We start from the raw sequence: 15,733 nt of genomic DNA on the forward strand, positions 1-15,733 counted from the left end.
CTTGTAAATAAACCACCATGTATTATTCTGTATTCTCAATAGCATTTAATCATAACAATATTCAAAATGTCATGTCTCATACAACAGTATTGATATAACGGCAATGTATCACACAGCCCACTTTCAAGAGTGCCTGGAACTAAGTACATAACGTTTCATCATATTTTACACATGTAAGTTTGTAACTTGCTGTCCCAGTATTTCTGGAAGTAAACAGTTTCTAAAAAAGCACTCAACTTTAGGAATCACATCATCCCAAAGTTCAAAATCAGGCAAAATCCTTTCCACAAAAATGTCATTACAGTTCCACACAACAAAGTCACAGTACTCAGCACCTACAATGTGAAGCTGTGCCTGAACTTGGTAGTAGTAGTCATGACTTCGGTCCAGTTTAACATTATCTCCATCATTGATGAGGCAGAAACTCTTTTCCCCTGCACACATGCGCAGATTGGCTTCATCCTGGTGAGAGTGTGGGCACTAAAATAACAGTGAGAAGGACATATGAACAATAGATTAAAGGAAAACACCATCGTTTTTCAATATTTTACTATGTTCTTAACTCAATTTAGAGAAATTAATACATACCTATCTTTTTTCAATGTGTGCATTTCATCTTTGCACAGTGCATCATGAATGTGTTAGCATTTAGCCTAACCCAATTAATTCCTTAGGATCCAAGCAGGGATGAATTTAGAAGCCACTAAACACTTCCATGTTTTCCTTATTAAAAGACGGTTACATGAGTAGTTACACGAGTAAGTATGGTGGCACAAAATAAAACGTGGCGATTTAAGTGGATAAAAAATGAGAACTATATTGTATGGCGGAAGAGCACTTAGTTTGCAGCACTTCAACCTCAGCACGCAGTAACATCATCTCCTAAAAACCCACCCTCCCCCACTCAAACTTCTGAAGTCAGGAGTGATGTTACTGAGCGCTGAGGTCGAAGTGCTGCAAACTAAGTGCTCTTCCGCCATATGATATAGTTATTTTTTTATCCGCTTAGAAAATCGCCACGTTTTATTTTGTGCCACCATACTTACTCGTGTAACTACTCATGTAACCGTCTTTTAATAAGTAAAACATGGAAGTGTTTAGTGGCTTCTAAATTCATCCCTGTTTGGATCCTAAGAAATGAATGGGGCTAGGCTTAATGCTAACACATTCACAACGCACTGGGCAAAGATGAAGTGCACACATTGAAAAAAGACAGGTATGTATTCATTTGTCTAAGTTAAGATTCGTTTTCCTTTAACAAAGATAATTTCTGCCTTTTTGCTCAGTTTAGGACTTGAGACTTGACTCGTACTAGAGATATAGGGAATTTACTACAACAGAGACTGTAATGTTACCTTAATCTCGCAGATGCCAGTTCCGTGACAGTCACAAGCGACAATCCCATCAGGGGAGGACCCCATGTATGGCCACTTGGGGTTCAGCCAGAGACCACTGTCCATACAGGAGAAGCCTGCATGCTCCCGAACCATCAGCTTCTCATATGCTCCTCTGGCTTGTGCTTCATGTTTGCATCCATAACTGTACACAGTACACATGCAACACATGAAACGGAAATTATTACTTTGTATTGCACATGTAGAGCAAGTTCAGTGATTTAAATGCCATTAACCTAACCCCTATACTTAGTTCTAATCCTGCATAACCCTTATAACCCTATAACTAATGTTTATCTTTCAGGGCTGTCCATACCATGAATCAACTATGAAAACAGTAAACATTTGTTCATATCCCATTTGTTCATGCCTCATACCCCAAATCTTACCTTTGCCTTTCCCTAATTCAAACCCTAAATACCTTGTAGCGGCTGTGGTGAACCTATATGCTTCTGGGTAGCATATGCCCTTGATCAAGCTCTTGGATGGCTGCTGGGGGTTGGTCTTAAGAACTTGTTTCAGCTTTGAGGCCGTTACACGTCCTGCTCTTTGCCTAAACCAAACCCTGCTTGCACTCTGACTTCGAGTTGCCCTCTCTACAGCCTGAACTTGAGACAGGGTGAGCTCTTCTAGCTGGAAATCCTGGCATAGCTCTCCAAGCTCTTTGGGGGGAAGCTGCAGAGTCTCTGGTGTTCTGTATTCAAGAACAGTTTTAGGAAGCATGCAAGATTTGGGGATGAATTATTTGTGGTAAGGCTCCCTAGCCATCAGTGCTGCACTCCTTGGACAGTTTTTGCTTAATGTCTCAAAAAACCTAGCATATGTTTCTGACCCTCTCTTCACTCTTGGGCATGGAAGTGTTTTCCCAACCTTGTTGTCAGTTGTCCTGCCATCAATGGAACGGTCAAGCTTTATTTTTTTTGCTTTTGCTGAGGAGAAGTCAATCAGAGCTACTGGAGCAGCAGGAATCTGAAAATAAGTTAACACAAAGAAGATCATTAACTCCACATTTCTGGGGTCCATAACATATCTATATGCAGTTTAAATCTGCCGTTTATCCGATGGCTGTGAGGAAAACAGGTAAGGCTATCATCACAGGATTGAGATGCCAAACTGTATTTATGTGGGTCTTTGTTACCTTAACTCCTCTTTGCCCAACAGGGAAATTGTGACTGACCACAATGTCACAAGCTACACAGATTTAGGCAGAATATAGAATAGAAATACTTTAATAATCACCGACATTAGGTAAGATGAAATATAATGAACATCCCCTCATAGAGGAGGAAATGTAGACGAAGGCAAGCAATCTACTTGTCTACTGTATGTTGTGTCCTGATGAATTAACCAGAGTAAAGACATAACCAAAGGGGCACAATATAAACATCAAAAAAGGATAGTTCACCCAAAAATGAAAATTCTGTCATCATTTACTCACTCTCATGTTGTTACAAACCCACATAAATTTCTTTGTTCTGATGAACACTAAGGAAGATGTTTAGAGAAATGTTTGTAATTAAACCGTTCGTGGACCCCATTTACTTCCATAGCAGGATAAAGGAATACTATGTAAGTAAATGGGGTCCACAAACGGTTTGGTTACAAACATTTCTCAAAATGTCTTCCTTTGTGTTCATCAGAACAAAGAAATTTATCGGTTTTAAATTTATTGGTCGGGTCTGGCAGCGGATCCTGATCATCAGAACTGGGTCTCCAAACATCACATAGTTAGTTATGTTGTATCAATAATCAATGTCAGTGGGTCAATTACAAATTGTTACTTTAGTTACTCAAATTGAAGCGTTTATTTCATATGCAAGGAATCAAATTCATCTGATCACTTGGGGGATCAAATGGGTTACCTGGCACAATTTTTTTCACATTAATGTAGGCAATCATTGTACATCATACCATACCATAAACAAGTGAAAAACTAAAGCACTCGCCTCCTCTTTCACCCATCATGTGAGCCATCTTCCTGCAATCTGCAATAAAAACTATACAAAATACAATACAAAATGCAATACAATAAAATACAACTCTCCTCAGAAATACTCCTCCACAGAAAATAAAAAAATAAAACAAAACAAAAATTAATTAAAAAAAAAAAAGAAATAAAAACAAACTCCTTCTAAACTAAGAGAAGAACAATGAAATAAAAGTATCCTCAAAAATAATAGGAACTCTTTCAAAAATGTAACTTTATATAAAAAGGATATATCCTGCGATGTCTTCTAGAATAAAAGTCTCCTCTCAGAAATCCTCCAACAGCTTCCAAGTCACAAGATTCGCACAGAAAATACTCTGCAAAAGTCTGTAAATTCGCCTCGTCTCTCAAACAACAGACAGTGATCGGTTCGAGTGTATATATTCAGTCAGAATTCATAACACGCGTCGCTATAGCAACTCATCGCATGCATGCACGTGCACATGAGAAGAACACATTTATTGACTGTTTCAAACTTCATTTGGACGTTTTCTTTAATAAATATCATTTTTATTCTTTCTGAACAGTTATTGTTGTTGTTATTATTATTATTAAAATCCTTGGAAATATTCGTGTCCAAAATCTGCATTAGCCTATTCATAATTGAGCAAAAGCGTCCACTTCGCAATTAAGGCACTTACAGTCTAATGGATCATGTAGGCATTGCTTCTGTCCAAAATGCGTGTAAAAAGGCACAAGGGAGGATAATTTGGACATCTTATAAACTCTAGAGATTGATTAAATTGGCTCTTTTCCAATCAGCCAATCAGCTTTCAGTATCACTAATGCGTCATCGAAATAAAGCCCATTTATGATTTTACTAATGAAGGAGTGTAGGATGACGTTCATCATGTATTTTACAATCATATCTTTTATGGAGGACGAAACCTGCAAAAACAATAAATATATAGATACCAGAATAAAAAAATCCACAAAATTGTACATAAATAAATAAATAAATGTGTAAATAAATACACAGTAATTCCACATATTTCTGCATAAATAAATACACAATTAATTAAATGTGCGAGGAAGATAAATAATTTAATAAATAAAACTAATGTTGGGGAAATAACAAAAAATGTTCAAGGAAACAATCGCTAAACTGAAAGTTGTTTTTTTTTTTTCTTTTAACCGTTTATGCATTTTTTTATGTATTTACTAGGGTGAATTAAGGGTGATTGGGACAGTTTTTGGAATTTGTCTTAAATGAAAAACATCAGCTCAGCACATGATACATTGCTGTAATACTGAAGATGTTAACTATCCATTTGAGGAGGAAACGATGGTATATTATAATGAAAGGATGTGCGACATACACTTTTCTGCAAACTGAGCAAAACCATTTGTTTGGTAACGTTTGGGTGATTGGGACAGCACGTCTTTCCATTGATTTAGGGTAGTTTAAGCATATTTACTGTATTGCACAGTTCACACTTTGATATAATTTTATATGCAATATTTCCTTTTCTGTTCATCAACATTAAAAGTCCATGTTTATATTTGTTCAACTTTATTTATTTGAAATCCATCAAAAGAAGGTTTGAAGTCCAAAAGTCATTGAAAACATTTTAAAATCAATTAAACAAGTAAAAAAAAAAAAACCCTACAATTCATTTACCCCCCCCCCCCCCCCAAAAAAAAAAGAAAAGAAAAAAAGGAAAAAAAGGAAACTGATACAAACATTTTTTTTTTTTTTTGGTAACCTTTAGATGAGATGTTGGTGGGCCCATCACCAATTTAACCTGCACAAACCTTTCATTAATGCAACAGTAAAATTATTACTGCAATCAGTAAAAAAAAAAAAAAAAAAAAAAAAAAAATAGAAAATAAAAAGAGTTTAACTATTATGTTTCTATTTTCAGAATTTGGTTGTTTTACTTTAGTAAAATCTAGCTAGTTCATGAATATTTTAGTGGTTGGTTAGGGCTTGCACATGGTTGGGAACACTGATTTAGAGCATATAGAGCATAAACAATGGTTCTCTATTGCAAGGCTAATAATTTTCTTAATTAGCAAAGCATTTAAGCACTGTCCCAATCACCCAAAATTATACATTTTGTGTTTGGGTGGATGGGACAAAATAAAAACAACCTAATTCTGAAAATAGAAACATGATATTAACAATTGTTTGTCATATTCATGTTTCTATCAAACGTTTGTAGTAGCTATGACAATTTTAAGACCTTATTATTAAAACTACCAAAAGCGTATGTCATTTTCCTCAGTTCATGCATTTCACGGTCAACTTCTTGTTTGATGCATGCCCCGCCCACTTACATGATGTTAGACCAGTGAGGGCATCCCATTTTAATTATGCGGTCTCACAGCTAGGCCTCAGCAAAAAAAGTTTTTATTTTCACTCATCAGGTGAGAAAATAAATTCTATATAGTTACTGTCCCATCTGACCTTGTGTCCCAATCACCCTTCATTCACCCTACATTTGATGTGGTTTCTACCTCCGTAATATTTCAGTCCTGAATTGGCACATGACAGCGCAGAGTTAAACTGTTAATAACTTAAATATGGTTTGAGAAAGACAGGAGACAACTGAATTGCAATTAAATTGAGTGTTTTTGTGAAATGAAAATTAATAATATACATAGTTGGATCAGATGGACAATGTAATGTTTCCTACTGAGAGCCCGAAAAAACAAAAGGTTGTTTGAATTTAGTATTTTTCATGTCATGACATTGTTTAGAGCGTTTTTTTTTTTTAAATATATTTTATTCAAATGTTATGCTACAGTATGTCCTCTGTAGTGGACACCAGGACTCGGTTGTTTAAAACAATACAAAGACATGAAATTACACGTATAGGCAAAAACAATATACATGCCATTTACAAATCAATTTTTAGGGTTCAGGATTTTTTTTTTTTTAACCAAACTTTTATAAAGATGATTCTCAACTAATCAAAGATATAACGGAATTGATTGTTATACCGTTTTACTTGATGCAATGTGTGGGTAAAATGGCCTTAAATGTGATACAATCGATACAATGTATCTATATACTGTATCTAATTTGCATATGAATGTGTTCTTGGGGCAACATGTAATGAAAAAAGAAGTTTAATAGTAATAATTGGCAACATTTTCATAATAATGTCTAATATTTCATAGGAATATTGATATATAATTTCTTTCCCTATTCCCTATTCAAAATGCCTGATGTTGGATAAACATGATTGACAAAATCAATGCCCTGTTTTGTTACAGAAAGTCATATTTCTATTAGAAACTCTGTAACATTTTACAGAGATGTTGATTTATGACAATTTGAGGTTTAGTTATTATGATTACAACATTATTTAAGAGTGCTAAATTTGATCACTAAATTAATGTCAGTCATTGTAAAAGACCAAGGAGTTCTTGTTGCCATGGTGAAACCTCCAAACATTTGATATCATGTAGAGTTTTATTTACATTTTTATTTAGTTTTATTTTGGGAAGCACAAAAATAGGTCTTTGCCTTTTCACTTCAAAGGTTCCTCCTAGGCCGAGACTGTTTAAAAAAAAAACATTTCTTTAATTCAAAAATGATATATACATATGTACAGATCGGTCATATACGAGGCGCTATATATAAATAAAGATGAGGTGTCTTGACTTTTTAAAAAACAAAGCAAAAATTCATTTTAAAACAAAGCAAATGTGGCTGTGATGATGCTTGATGATTTGGTTCCAGTCTCGCAGTCTCTCGTGTTCTCGCTCAGACGTGGACGGGCTCCGAGTTCCCTGTCAGGTTGGGGTTGGACTTCAGGCTTCGGGTCAAGTCTTCCACCAAGGACAGCAAGTATGTTATTTCCTGTCCAATACAAAGATCATATGAACAAGTCAACTCATGAACAATTTTATATTTTCTGTTTGCATCACTGATTCTGTTATTTTCCTGTTTATTACCACAAAGCCGCTTTGAAACAATCTGTATTGTATAAAGCGCTACATAAATGAGCTTGACTTGACTATAACAAGAACATTACAATGAACACCTCACTGCAAATGATCCAGAATTGAAGACACATGATAATAATCCTACTCTGTCTGTTACACTTCCTCACACCTGAAATCACAGACAGACTGAATCTCCTGAACTTCCCCAATCTAGATCACTTGTAATCCATTCATGCTGAAACATCTGCTCTAACGTCGGCCGTTTAGTGGGATCCCGGGCTAGGCACTGGCTAATCAGATCTGCACATTCTGTACAAATTTTAATAAGGAGAGAGCTGGTTAGTCGTGACCATGTGACTTGGCATCTATGAAAATAGCATCTAAAATGTTCCTTATTTTTACTTTAAAAGTGAAGTATGTCGTTTCTTACAAAATAAAGCATATTTTCAAAAGGCCCCTTCCCAAACTCTCGCTATACGTTGGGCTATAGTTATAAAAAAAATCTTACATACTTCACCTTTAACCGTTTCTGTACAGAGCCTTTGCTTCATGCGTGTTTATCAATGTTATCAATATTATTCACTCACCTTCGGATAATGTGGAGTTATGAAATGTAATTTTGGCCTGTGTGATTTCTCTTCTACTGCGAAAAGGAAGACATCCGTTCACCATCTTATACAACAAGACTCCTAGGGCCCAGACATTTGTTGGGACGGCGTGGAAGCGAGGTTCGGTCAGGACTTCAGGTGGGCAGTAAAGCGGTGCTCCTGTAAGCAAGACATTTGCACATTTTAAAGCAACAAATAATTAGTAAGTCACTACATTCAGGTTTCCACACTCCCAAAATACTCACCGATGTATATTTTGCTCTCGTAGCCATCACTACTAAATAGCTGACCGCAGCCAAAGTCTATCAGCTTGAGACGAAACGTGTCTTTGTTCCACAGGAAATTCTCAGCATGGATGTCATGGTGAAAAACACCACGCTCGAGGCAGTGTAGTAGCGCCATCATAGCCTGTAGCACGATGAGCTGTGCGGCTGGTTCACACAGTCGAGGGTTACGGGCGATGAAGTCATGCAGGCTCTCGCAGGGTTCCGGGTACTCCATAACGAGAGTGAACGTTTGAGGATGTTCAAACCACTCGTATAGATGTATGACGTAGGGGCATATGGGTTCTCGCCTCATCATCAGCAGCAGCGCCACTTCGGTAACGAGAGGTTTGGGGTGCCCAGGCTAGAGAAAAGCAGTAGACAGAAGGTTAGCTGGGTAAAAATCTGAAGAAAACATGTCATTTTTAAATGTACTTTTCTTTGATCTTTTTAGATACGTTCAAAAGAGGCTTTTCAGCTCAAAGTTATTTGGTGCCTCTAGGCTTATTTGTCAATCACATTCACACCTGATGCTTCCTACGGGTGTATCAACTACAGTAATCTGCACTTAAACAACTAAATACATATTCAGGCTTTGGCCAACTTACAATATGAAGATAACGATCGTTGTCAATCTTGAGCATCTGCTTGATGGCAACCTGCAAAAAACAAACAACAACAACAACAAAAATCAAAACAGTAACAGTATTCAAGCACTTGATCTTGCACTAAGTATTAAACCATCGGTGTAAATTGTTTTAAATATGTTTTGATGCATGCAAGAGCAAAATTACGGTTTACCTTTTTGCCATCAAATTTGCGCGTTCCCTCGTACACCCTGCCAAATCCTCCGGATCCAAGCATCGCTCCCACGTTATACAGAGACTCAAAGGACTCTGAAAAACAAACAGTAAAATCTAAGAAATATATGAGATTGCTAGAGCCATTGTTTCATTTAAAAAATATCAGTGCTGGTTGTGTCGAGAAAATCATATCAAAATGGGGAACATAAAACTGACAAAATAACGTTGGAGAAATAACCACTGCCGACTTACCATTAATTGGCTTGACGCCGGAGTGATCTGGAGCAGGTGACGGTGGCTCGGGATCAGACTCTGGCTCCAGATCTGGAGCAGGTGACGGTGACTCGGGATCAGACTCTGGCTCCAGATCTTCCACGGCCTGTTGAGGAAAGAACGAATTCGTTTCCTCTTCCTGCGTTCTGTAGGTTTTTCTGAAATGAAGAAAAAAACTGAAAACACAACTATTAGAAACATCTCTGACATCAAATTAAGCAACGATAGAATGCCGTCTGAGAAGAGGATTTCTGTGTGCGTGTTTCGGATGTGTGTCAGACAGCGCAATTACCATTGATCTGTCCACTTTACACCGCCCGGCCTTATTTCAATCTCACCTGTTGAGCTCTTGCTCACAGGAGAAGCCTCCATGGCACCCTGGGCAGTTAGGCCACGTAACGTCTCCTTTGGTTCGACAGGAACTTGACCTGGCAGCGGAGGGCACAGCCATCCATCGAAGCTGTCGGCGGACCTGACAGCCTGACCTGCAGACATAGAAACAGCCGACTCAGAAGACAGAGGTGTTAAATATCCAGGAAGCTCCTGGCTCTGTGTCTGGGTCGGGTCTGGCAGCGGATCCTGATCATCAGAACTGGGTCTCCAAACATCACATAGTTAGTTATGTTGTATCAATAATCAATGTCAGTGGGTCAATTACAAATTGTTACTTTAGTTACTCAAATTGAAGCGTTTATTTTATATGCAAGGAATCAAATTCATCTGATCACTTGGGGGATCAAATGGGTTACCTGGCACAATTTTTTTCACATTAATGTAGGCAATCATTGTACATCATACCATACCATAAACAAGTGAAAAACTAAAGCACTCGCCTTCTCTTTCACCCATCATGTGAGCCATCGACATCTTCCTACAATCTGCAATAAAAACTATACAAAATACAATACAAAATGCAATACAATAAAATACAACTCTCCTCAGAAATACTCCTCCAGAGAAAATAAAAAAATAAAACAAAACAAAAATTAATAAAAAAAAAAGAAATAAAAACAAACTCCTTCTAAACTAAGAGAAGAACAATAAAATAAAAGTATCCTCAAAAATAATAGGAACTCTTTCAAAAATATAACTTTATATAAAAAGGATATATCCTGCGATGTCTTCTAGAATAAAAGTCTCCTCTCAGAAATCCTCCAACAGCGCGTGAGCGCACGTCGAATCGGAACACATTTATTGACTGTTTCAAACTTCATTTGGACGTTTTCTTTAATAAATATAATTTTTATTCTTTCTGAACAGTTATTATTGTTGTTATTATTATTATTATTAAAATCCTTGGAAATATTCGTGTCCATAATTGAGCAAAAGCGTCCACTATGCGTCCACCTCGCAATTAAGGCACTTACATATGGCAAGCCAAAAGGTTCAGAATTACGCTATAGAATATACGCGTTTACAATCTAACGCCATCAAATATGGCATTTTAAACAGTATTTGCACCGCAAAATACGCCATTGTGATTACAAACGCCGTAAAAAACGCGCAAAAATCCGTCAATGACGCCGTATCCGCTTGTTAAGTCGTGACGTAAGGAACGCCGTTTCCGGGTCCAAGCCTCGACTCATTTCACTTGAGAATGCCATCGACGACCGTTTATGAGCGGTATTTAGTCATATTAAACATAAATCATTTTAAAAAATGTAAACATTTTAAATACTTACAGTCTATACAACAGTCTCCGTGCTCACAGCGTCACAGACATTAATATTTTAACGATTTATAAAAGATGAATCATTGTCTGGCCATCTGGAATTTTGATATGGAGATAAAGGTTATGATTATAATTTTTTGTAGTATTACACCACCAATATATTAGCACTATTTGTTGTTTTCTTGTGGTATGAGATAGAGCGTTAGGACCCGGAAGCGCTGCCGTGTGACGTCAGACTTAACAACCGAGCCCACGTGATCAAATAGTTGCTCGCGCATTTTGGCAACGGAAGTGGTGTTGTTGCCTATTGATTTTAAAGTTTTTCAGGGCTCTCAAGTGTAAGGCACTGAGCGTGACAGTCACTCATTTCGGTCTTTTGTCACGCATTCCCGCCACACATTGTATTTCTCACGCATAAAAACTATTTTTCATATATTTAATATGCCGCTGCGCCGGGCAGGAATCAAGCGCGTCTCCCCTGGAGTAGCCTGCCACTTATCAGCCAATCAAAAAAAGAAAGAGGCTACACAGTAGCCAATCAGAAAATAGCACTATTGTATCTGGGTAAGATTTAACGCAACAACCAATGAAAAAAAAGCATATCCTGGAATTGTTCACCATCATCCTCGTTCACCCACAGAGGAAAACACTGGAGCTCTGAGCATCACTTTGAGCACAGAATAAGTCATGATCTCCTATTTTAATGTTACAAGAAATTCACAGCTTGTTTGACACAAAAAGTGCTGTTAGAGAATGTTTCCCAGATAATCAGCATCAGTTTTTCATGAGTGTCTGACCTTAGTCGACAGTTTTACAGCCTGTTCACTGAAAACACTTGCTCAGTAGTCTAGACCTAGTTATATTTTCGTTATCACACGATGACTGACATTTTGTCACATTAAACATCTCTCTCTCCAAATAGGCTTAATAATTTTATTAGCACTATATAAATTATAGTGTATTACATCGTCAATGTTATTGGTCACTTTAAAAATCATGTCATGTTGTTGGATATTTGTCATTCTTGCCTTTCTTTAAAACTTGAGAGCCCTGGTTTATGTATATATATCTGGCCACTGTATTTGGCCATCTGCTAACGTCTTCTATCCACTCAACTACACGGATCTGATAGTCGGATACCATTTGATAAAGTCAACTTTTTAAAATAACTTTGTCTGTGTTGCTTAATCCGCTCGCGAAGCTGTAGATATATATCACTTTCGGAGTTACTAACACGTTAGAACCGGTTAGGACCTATGGGGAACAACACCACTTCCGTTGCCAAAATGCGCACGCATACGTTGCTACGTCATCATTGTGTGTGCATGAAAAAAACGCCGCTTTTTATGCCGTCCATCTTGCCATATGACGCCGTAAAAACGCCGTTTTGGCTGCACAGAGCGCGCGTCTTTTACGGCGTTTTGCTTACAGTATAATGAGTCACGCCCATGATTTCCACAGCCAGTAGGTTTGAATGGTTTTCACCCAATCAGTGGTAACTGAGTCAGATCAGTCCAATTCAGCACGGATCATTTTAGCCAAAGGAGTCCCTATGAATTGATAGGATATATTTATGTATAAATATATAAAGTTGTGCAACATATCATGTAGTTGATAGCCTGTTAAAATGCCCGACTCCCATGAATATTTTTGTGGTTGATTAGGGCTTGCACATGGTTGGGAACACTGATTTAGAGCATATATGCAGGCTAGCTGCAGATAAAATCCTTGTTGTTGGGGATTTTAATATCCATGTAGATAATGAAAAAGACGCATTGAGATTGGCATTTACAGACTTTCTAAACTCTATTGGTATTAGACAACACGTGTCAGAACCCACTCATTGTCATAATCATACTTTAGATCTAATATTGTCACATGGAATCAATATTGATGCCATTAAAATTCTGCAGCAGAGTGACGACATCTCAGATCATTATCTAGTCTTGTGTATACCTCATTTAGTCAAGGCTGCATAACTGCCTCCCTGCCATAAATATGGTAGAACCATCACTTCAACCACTAAAGATCACTTTATAAATAATCTTCCTGATCACTTTCATCGCCTTAACATACCAGACAGCTTAGAAGACCTCGATGTTGCAACAGAAACTATTGCCTCTCTTTTCCAGCACATTAGACTCAGTTGCTCCTTTGCGCTTAAAAAAGATTAAGGAAATTAATCCAACGCCATGGTACAACGAGCACACTCAGGCCCTAAAGGGAGCTGCCAGAAAAATGGAGCGCAGATGGAAGAAAACAAAACTAGAAATTTTTTGTATTTTGTGGAGAGAGAGAATACTTGAGTACAGAAAGGCCTTAAAAACTGCTAGATCTGCCTATTTTGCAAATCTTTTAGAAGAAAATAAACACAACCCTAAGTATTTATTTGATACAGTGGCTAAATTAACAAGAAATAAAGCTTCAACTTCTGATGTTTCCAAACAGCATAGCAGTAATGACTTTATGAACTTCTTTACTTGCAAGATTGACAATATTAGAGAGAAAATTATAACCATGCAACCGTCTACTACAGTATCGCATCAGATATTGAATTGTAGTGTCCAGTGTTCCCTCTAATTTTTTTTCTTGCTGAGCAAAACTTTTCTCTTTTGAGCGCACATTTTGGCCACCTGAGCAAAAACATACTTTATATCAGACCTGTACAATCAACGTAAACACACACAAAAAAATGGTTTTATCATACAACTGTAACATTTAACTTTAATGTGCTGTTTCTATTTTATTTGACCCTTGATGTAACTTAGTGATTTATTAAATAATATGTTTGAAAACAAGCAGTTCAGTCACTAAATTAAGCACATTTTAGGTTACTTGAGATTTTTTCACATTGCTGTGTTAACTGTACCAGTCTTTTCCAAGAAATTCTATTAAAAAATAATTTCTGTCCTCCTGCAGGACAGTTCAATTCTTTATAATAATATAATATGAGCAGTTACAATGATGGTTTGGAACAACCATAATGTGTTTTTGTACAGTCAATTATTAGCAACAGGCAGTGTTAAACCATCAAAATTACAAGTTTATTGCTTATGAATTTCGCCGATTTTATATACCAGGAGGTTTCAAGATTTTTCGTGGCAAGGAGCCCTAAACAATCCCCTTGTGAGATCATTTTTTTATTAGGCTTACATTATAATATAATAAAATATAATATAATATTTAAGTAATTAAACTGATATACAGTATTAGGCTATATCAGTTTAAATGCTTCCATTTGTTTTAATATATTATAAAGTAAAAACAAACTGAAGCATTTAAACAGATCTGATAGCTAAATATTTTTAAGAAAAGTGAACATGTTAACTCTTTTATAGTTATCTAAACATCTCTGAAACCCACACCACCACTACACACAAAAATCTATTTAAACTGAGGTAGATCACTGATGTATTTTGAGTTTGCAAGCTACACCTGTGGTGGGTGTGTAATTGTAATGTCTCAGAGCTTTGTTAGCATTCTGTGCCCATCATCCGTTATTTCCGTCACTTTTCATTAAAACATGACGTTTTATTTCACATTTATTTTCGTTTCGCGTTGCCTCTCGTATTGATGATTATTTAGTCCGCACACATGATAGTAGGCTATTCTTACCCCAACTGATTTGGCTCAGGGCCAGCCAGCTCACACGCGCTCAATCGTTCTATTTCTATGAAACCTGTAAACCACGCATGGTTCTAACACTATAGCGACAATAACTCTATAGCGGTTGTCCAGAGCACTTCAATTATTTCTCATTTAAACTACTACAATCATTTTCATGTCTGTTCTCTGCGCGGCAATTATTTTTTCTGCGCGGCCGCGCACATGTGCAGCTTAGAGGGAACATTGGTAGTGTCCCTGAGGAAAAATTCAATTCATTCACTGCTTTAGGAGAGGAAGAATTGTCTAAACTTGTTAAATCATCAAAATCAACAACATGTATGTTAGACCCTATACCGACTAAGCTATTGAAAGAGATGCTTCCAGAGGTCATAGATCCTCTTCTTAATGTCGTTAATTCATCTTTATCACTAGGATAAGTACCAAAAAGTTTTAAGCTGGCTATTATTAAGCCTCTTTTTAAAAAAAAACACAACTTGATCCTAGAGAATTAGTCAATTACAGGCCGATCTCAAATCTCACTTTTCTGTCAAAAATACAAGAAAAGGCAGTATTGTCGTGGCAAATTCGATGTCTCTTTGTCCCTTCAGTTCTGGTCTCGAAGAAAAACTTGCAGAGTCGAAGTTCCAGGTCTCAGAAGTATTTAACTTTATTGTCAAGCAACAAAGTGAGATGCCAGCTCCGCATCTGAGGCTCCCTTAGCTGGGGCACAGTTTTATACATTTTTCTTATCTCTTAAAAAACACACCAAAGTAATATCATTGGCTGGTAATATTCGCTCTTAGAGTTATTTTCCATGATATCATCTTTGGGGGCTCTCCTCTCACACCTCCTTCCCATGTACTCCCCGACCTTTCTGCCATAGTCATTTCACCAATCAAAACTTCAGGTGTTGCTTATGTAAGAGACAATTTTCTTAGTAAGGGTGGCCAACTGCCAACTACTGTACATCTTTTACCTTAATCTCTCATGGCCTTCTGCCAATTGATGGTCAACCCTTTTCCCATTGGCCAAATGAAACATTGTATCAAAACAGTCCTAGCTTTTAAGCAAACAAATTCTACAATTGTTTTCTATCGGATACTCTATACTCCATCAGTATCATTACAACTATGTTCCTTTTTAGAAAGAAATAGTATCTGTGAGGATTTCCAGTCAGGATTTAGACCGTACCATAGTACTGAGACTGCTCTCATTAGAGTTACTATAATG

General features: G+C 37.0%; 2 protein-coding genes across 3 annotated transcripts in view; both read right to left on the bottom strand.

The window, feature by feature from the left end:
- Positions 1 to 29: 29 nt before the first annotated feature.
- Positions 30 to 3,824, bottom strand: LOC125255850. Its single transcript, XM_048171352.1, has 5 exons — positions 3,341 to 3,824; positions 2,265 to 2,363; positions 1,816 to 2,088; positions 1,356 to 1,539; positions 30 to 480 (listed from the first exon to the last, which is right to left on the bottom strand). The coding sequence occupies exons 2-5, from the start codon at positions 2,285 to 2,287 to the stop codon at positions 166 to 168; spliced, it is 795 nt and encodes a 264-aa protein (XP_048027309.1). The 5' UTR covers positions 2,288 to 2,363; positions 3,341 to 3,824; the 3' UTR covers positions 30 to 165.
- Positions 3,825 to 6,795: 2,971 nt separating this feature from the next.
- Positions 6,796 to 15,733, bottom strand: part of LOC125255945 (histone-lysine N-methyltransferase 2D-like) — a 526,365-nt gene continuing 517,427 nt past the window's right edge. The window contains exons 8-13 of one of the 2 annotated variants that reach the window (XM_048171556.1): positions 8,951 to 9,045; positions 8,758 to 8,808; positions 8,132 to 8,513; positions 7,866 to 8,045; positions 7,448 to 7,587; positions 6,796 to 7,192 (exon numbers count right to left, since the gene is read on the bottom strand). In XM_048171556.1, the coding sequence (XP_048027513.1) occupies positions 7,454 to 7,587; positions 7,866 to 8,045; positions 8,132 to 8,513; positions 8,758 to 8,808; positions 8,951 to 9,045 (842 nt within the window). In that variant the 3' untranslated portion in view covers positions 6,796 to 7,192; positions 7,448 to 7,453. The remainder of the gene's footprint in view (positions 7,193 to 7,447; positions 7,588 to 7,865; positions 8,046 to 8,131; positions 8,514 to 8,757; positions 8,809 to 8,950; positions 9,046 to 15,733) is intronic. The other variant, XM_048171552.1, reaches the window with a different exon arrangement.

Source organism: Megalobrama amblycephala, linkage group LG2 (genome assembly GCF_018812025.1).
Source record: "Megalobrama amblycephala isolate DHTTF-2021 linkage group LG2, ASM1881202v1, whole genome shotgun sequence".
NCBI lineage: Eukaryota > Metazoa > Chordata > Actinopteri > Cypriniformes > Xenocyprididae > Megalobrama > Megalobrama amblycephala.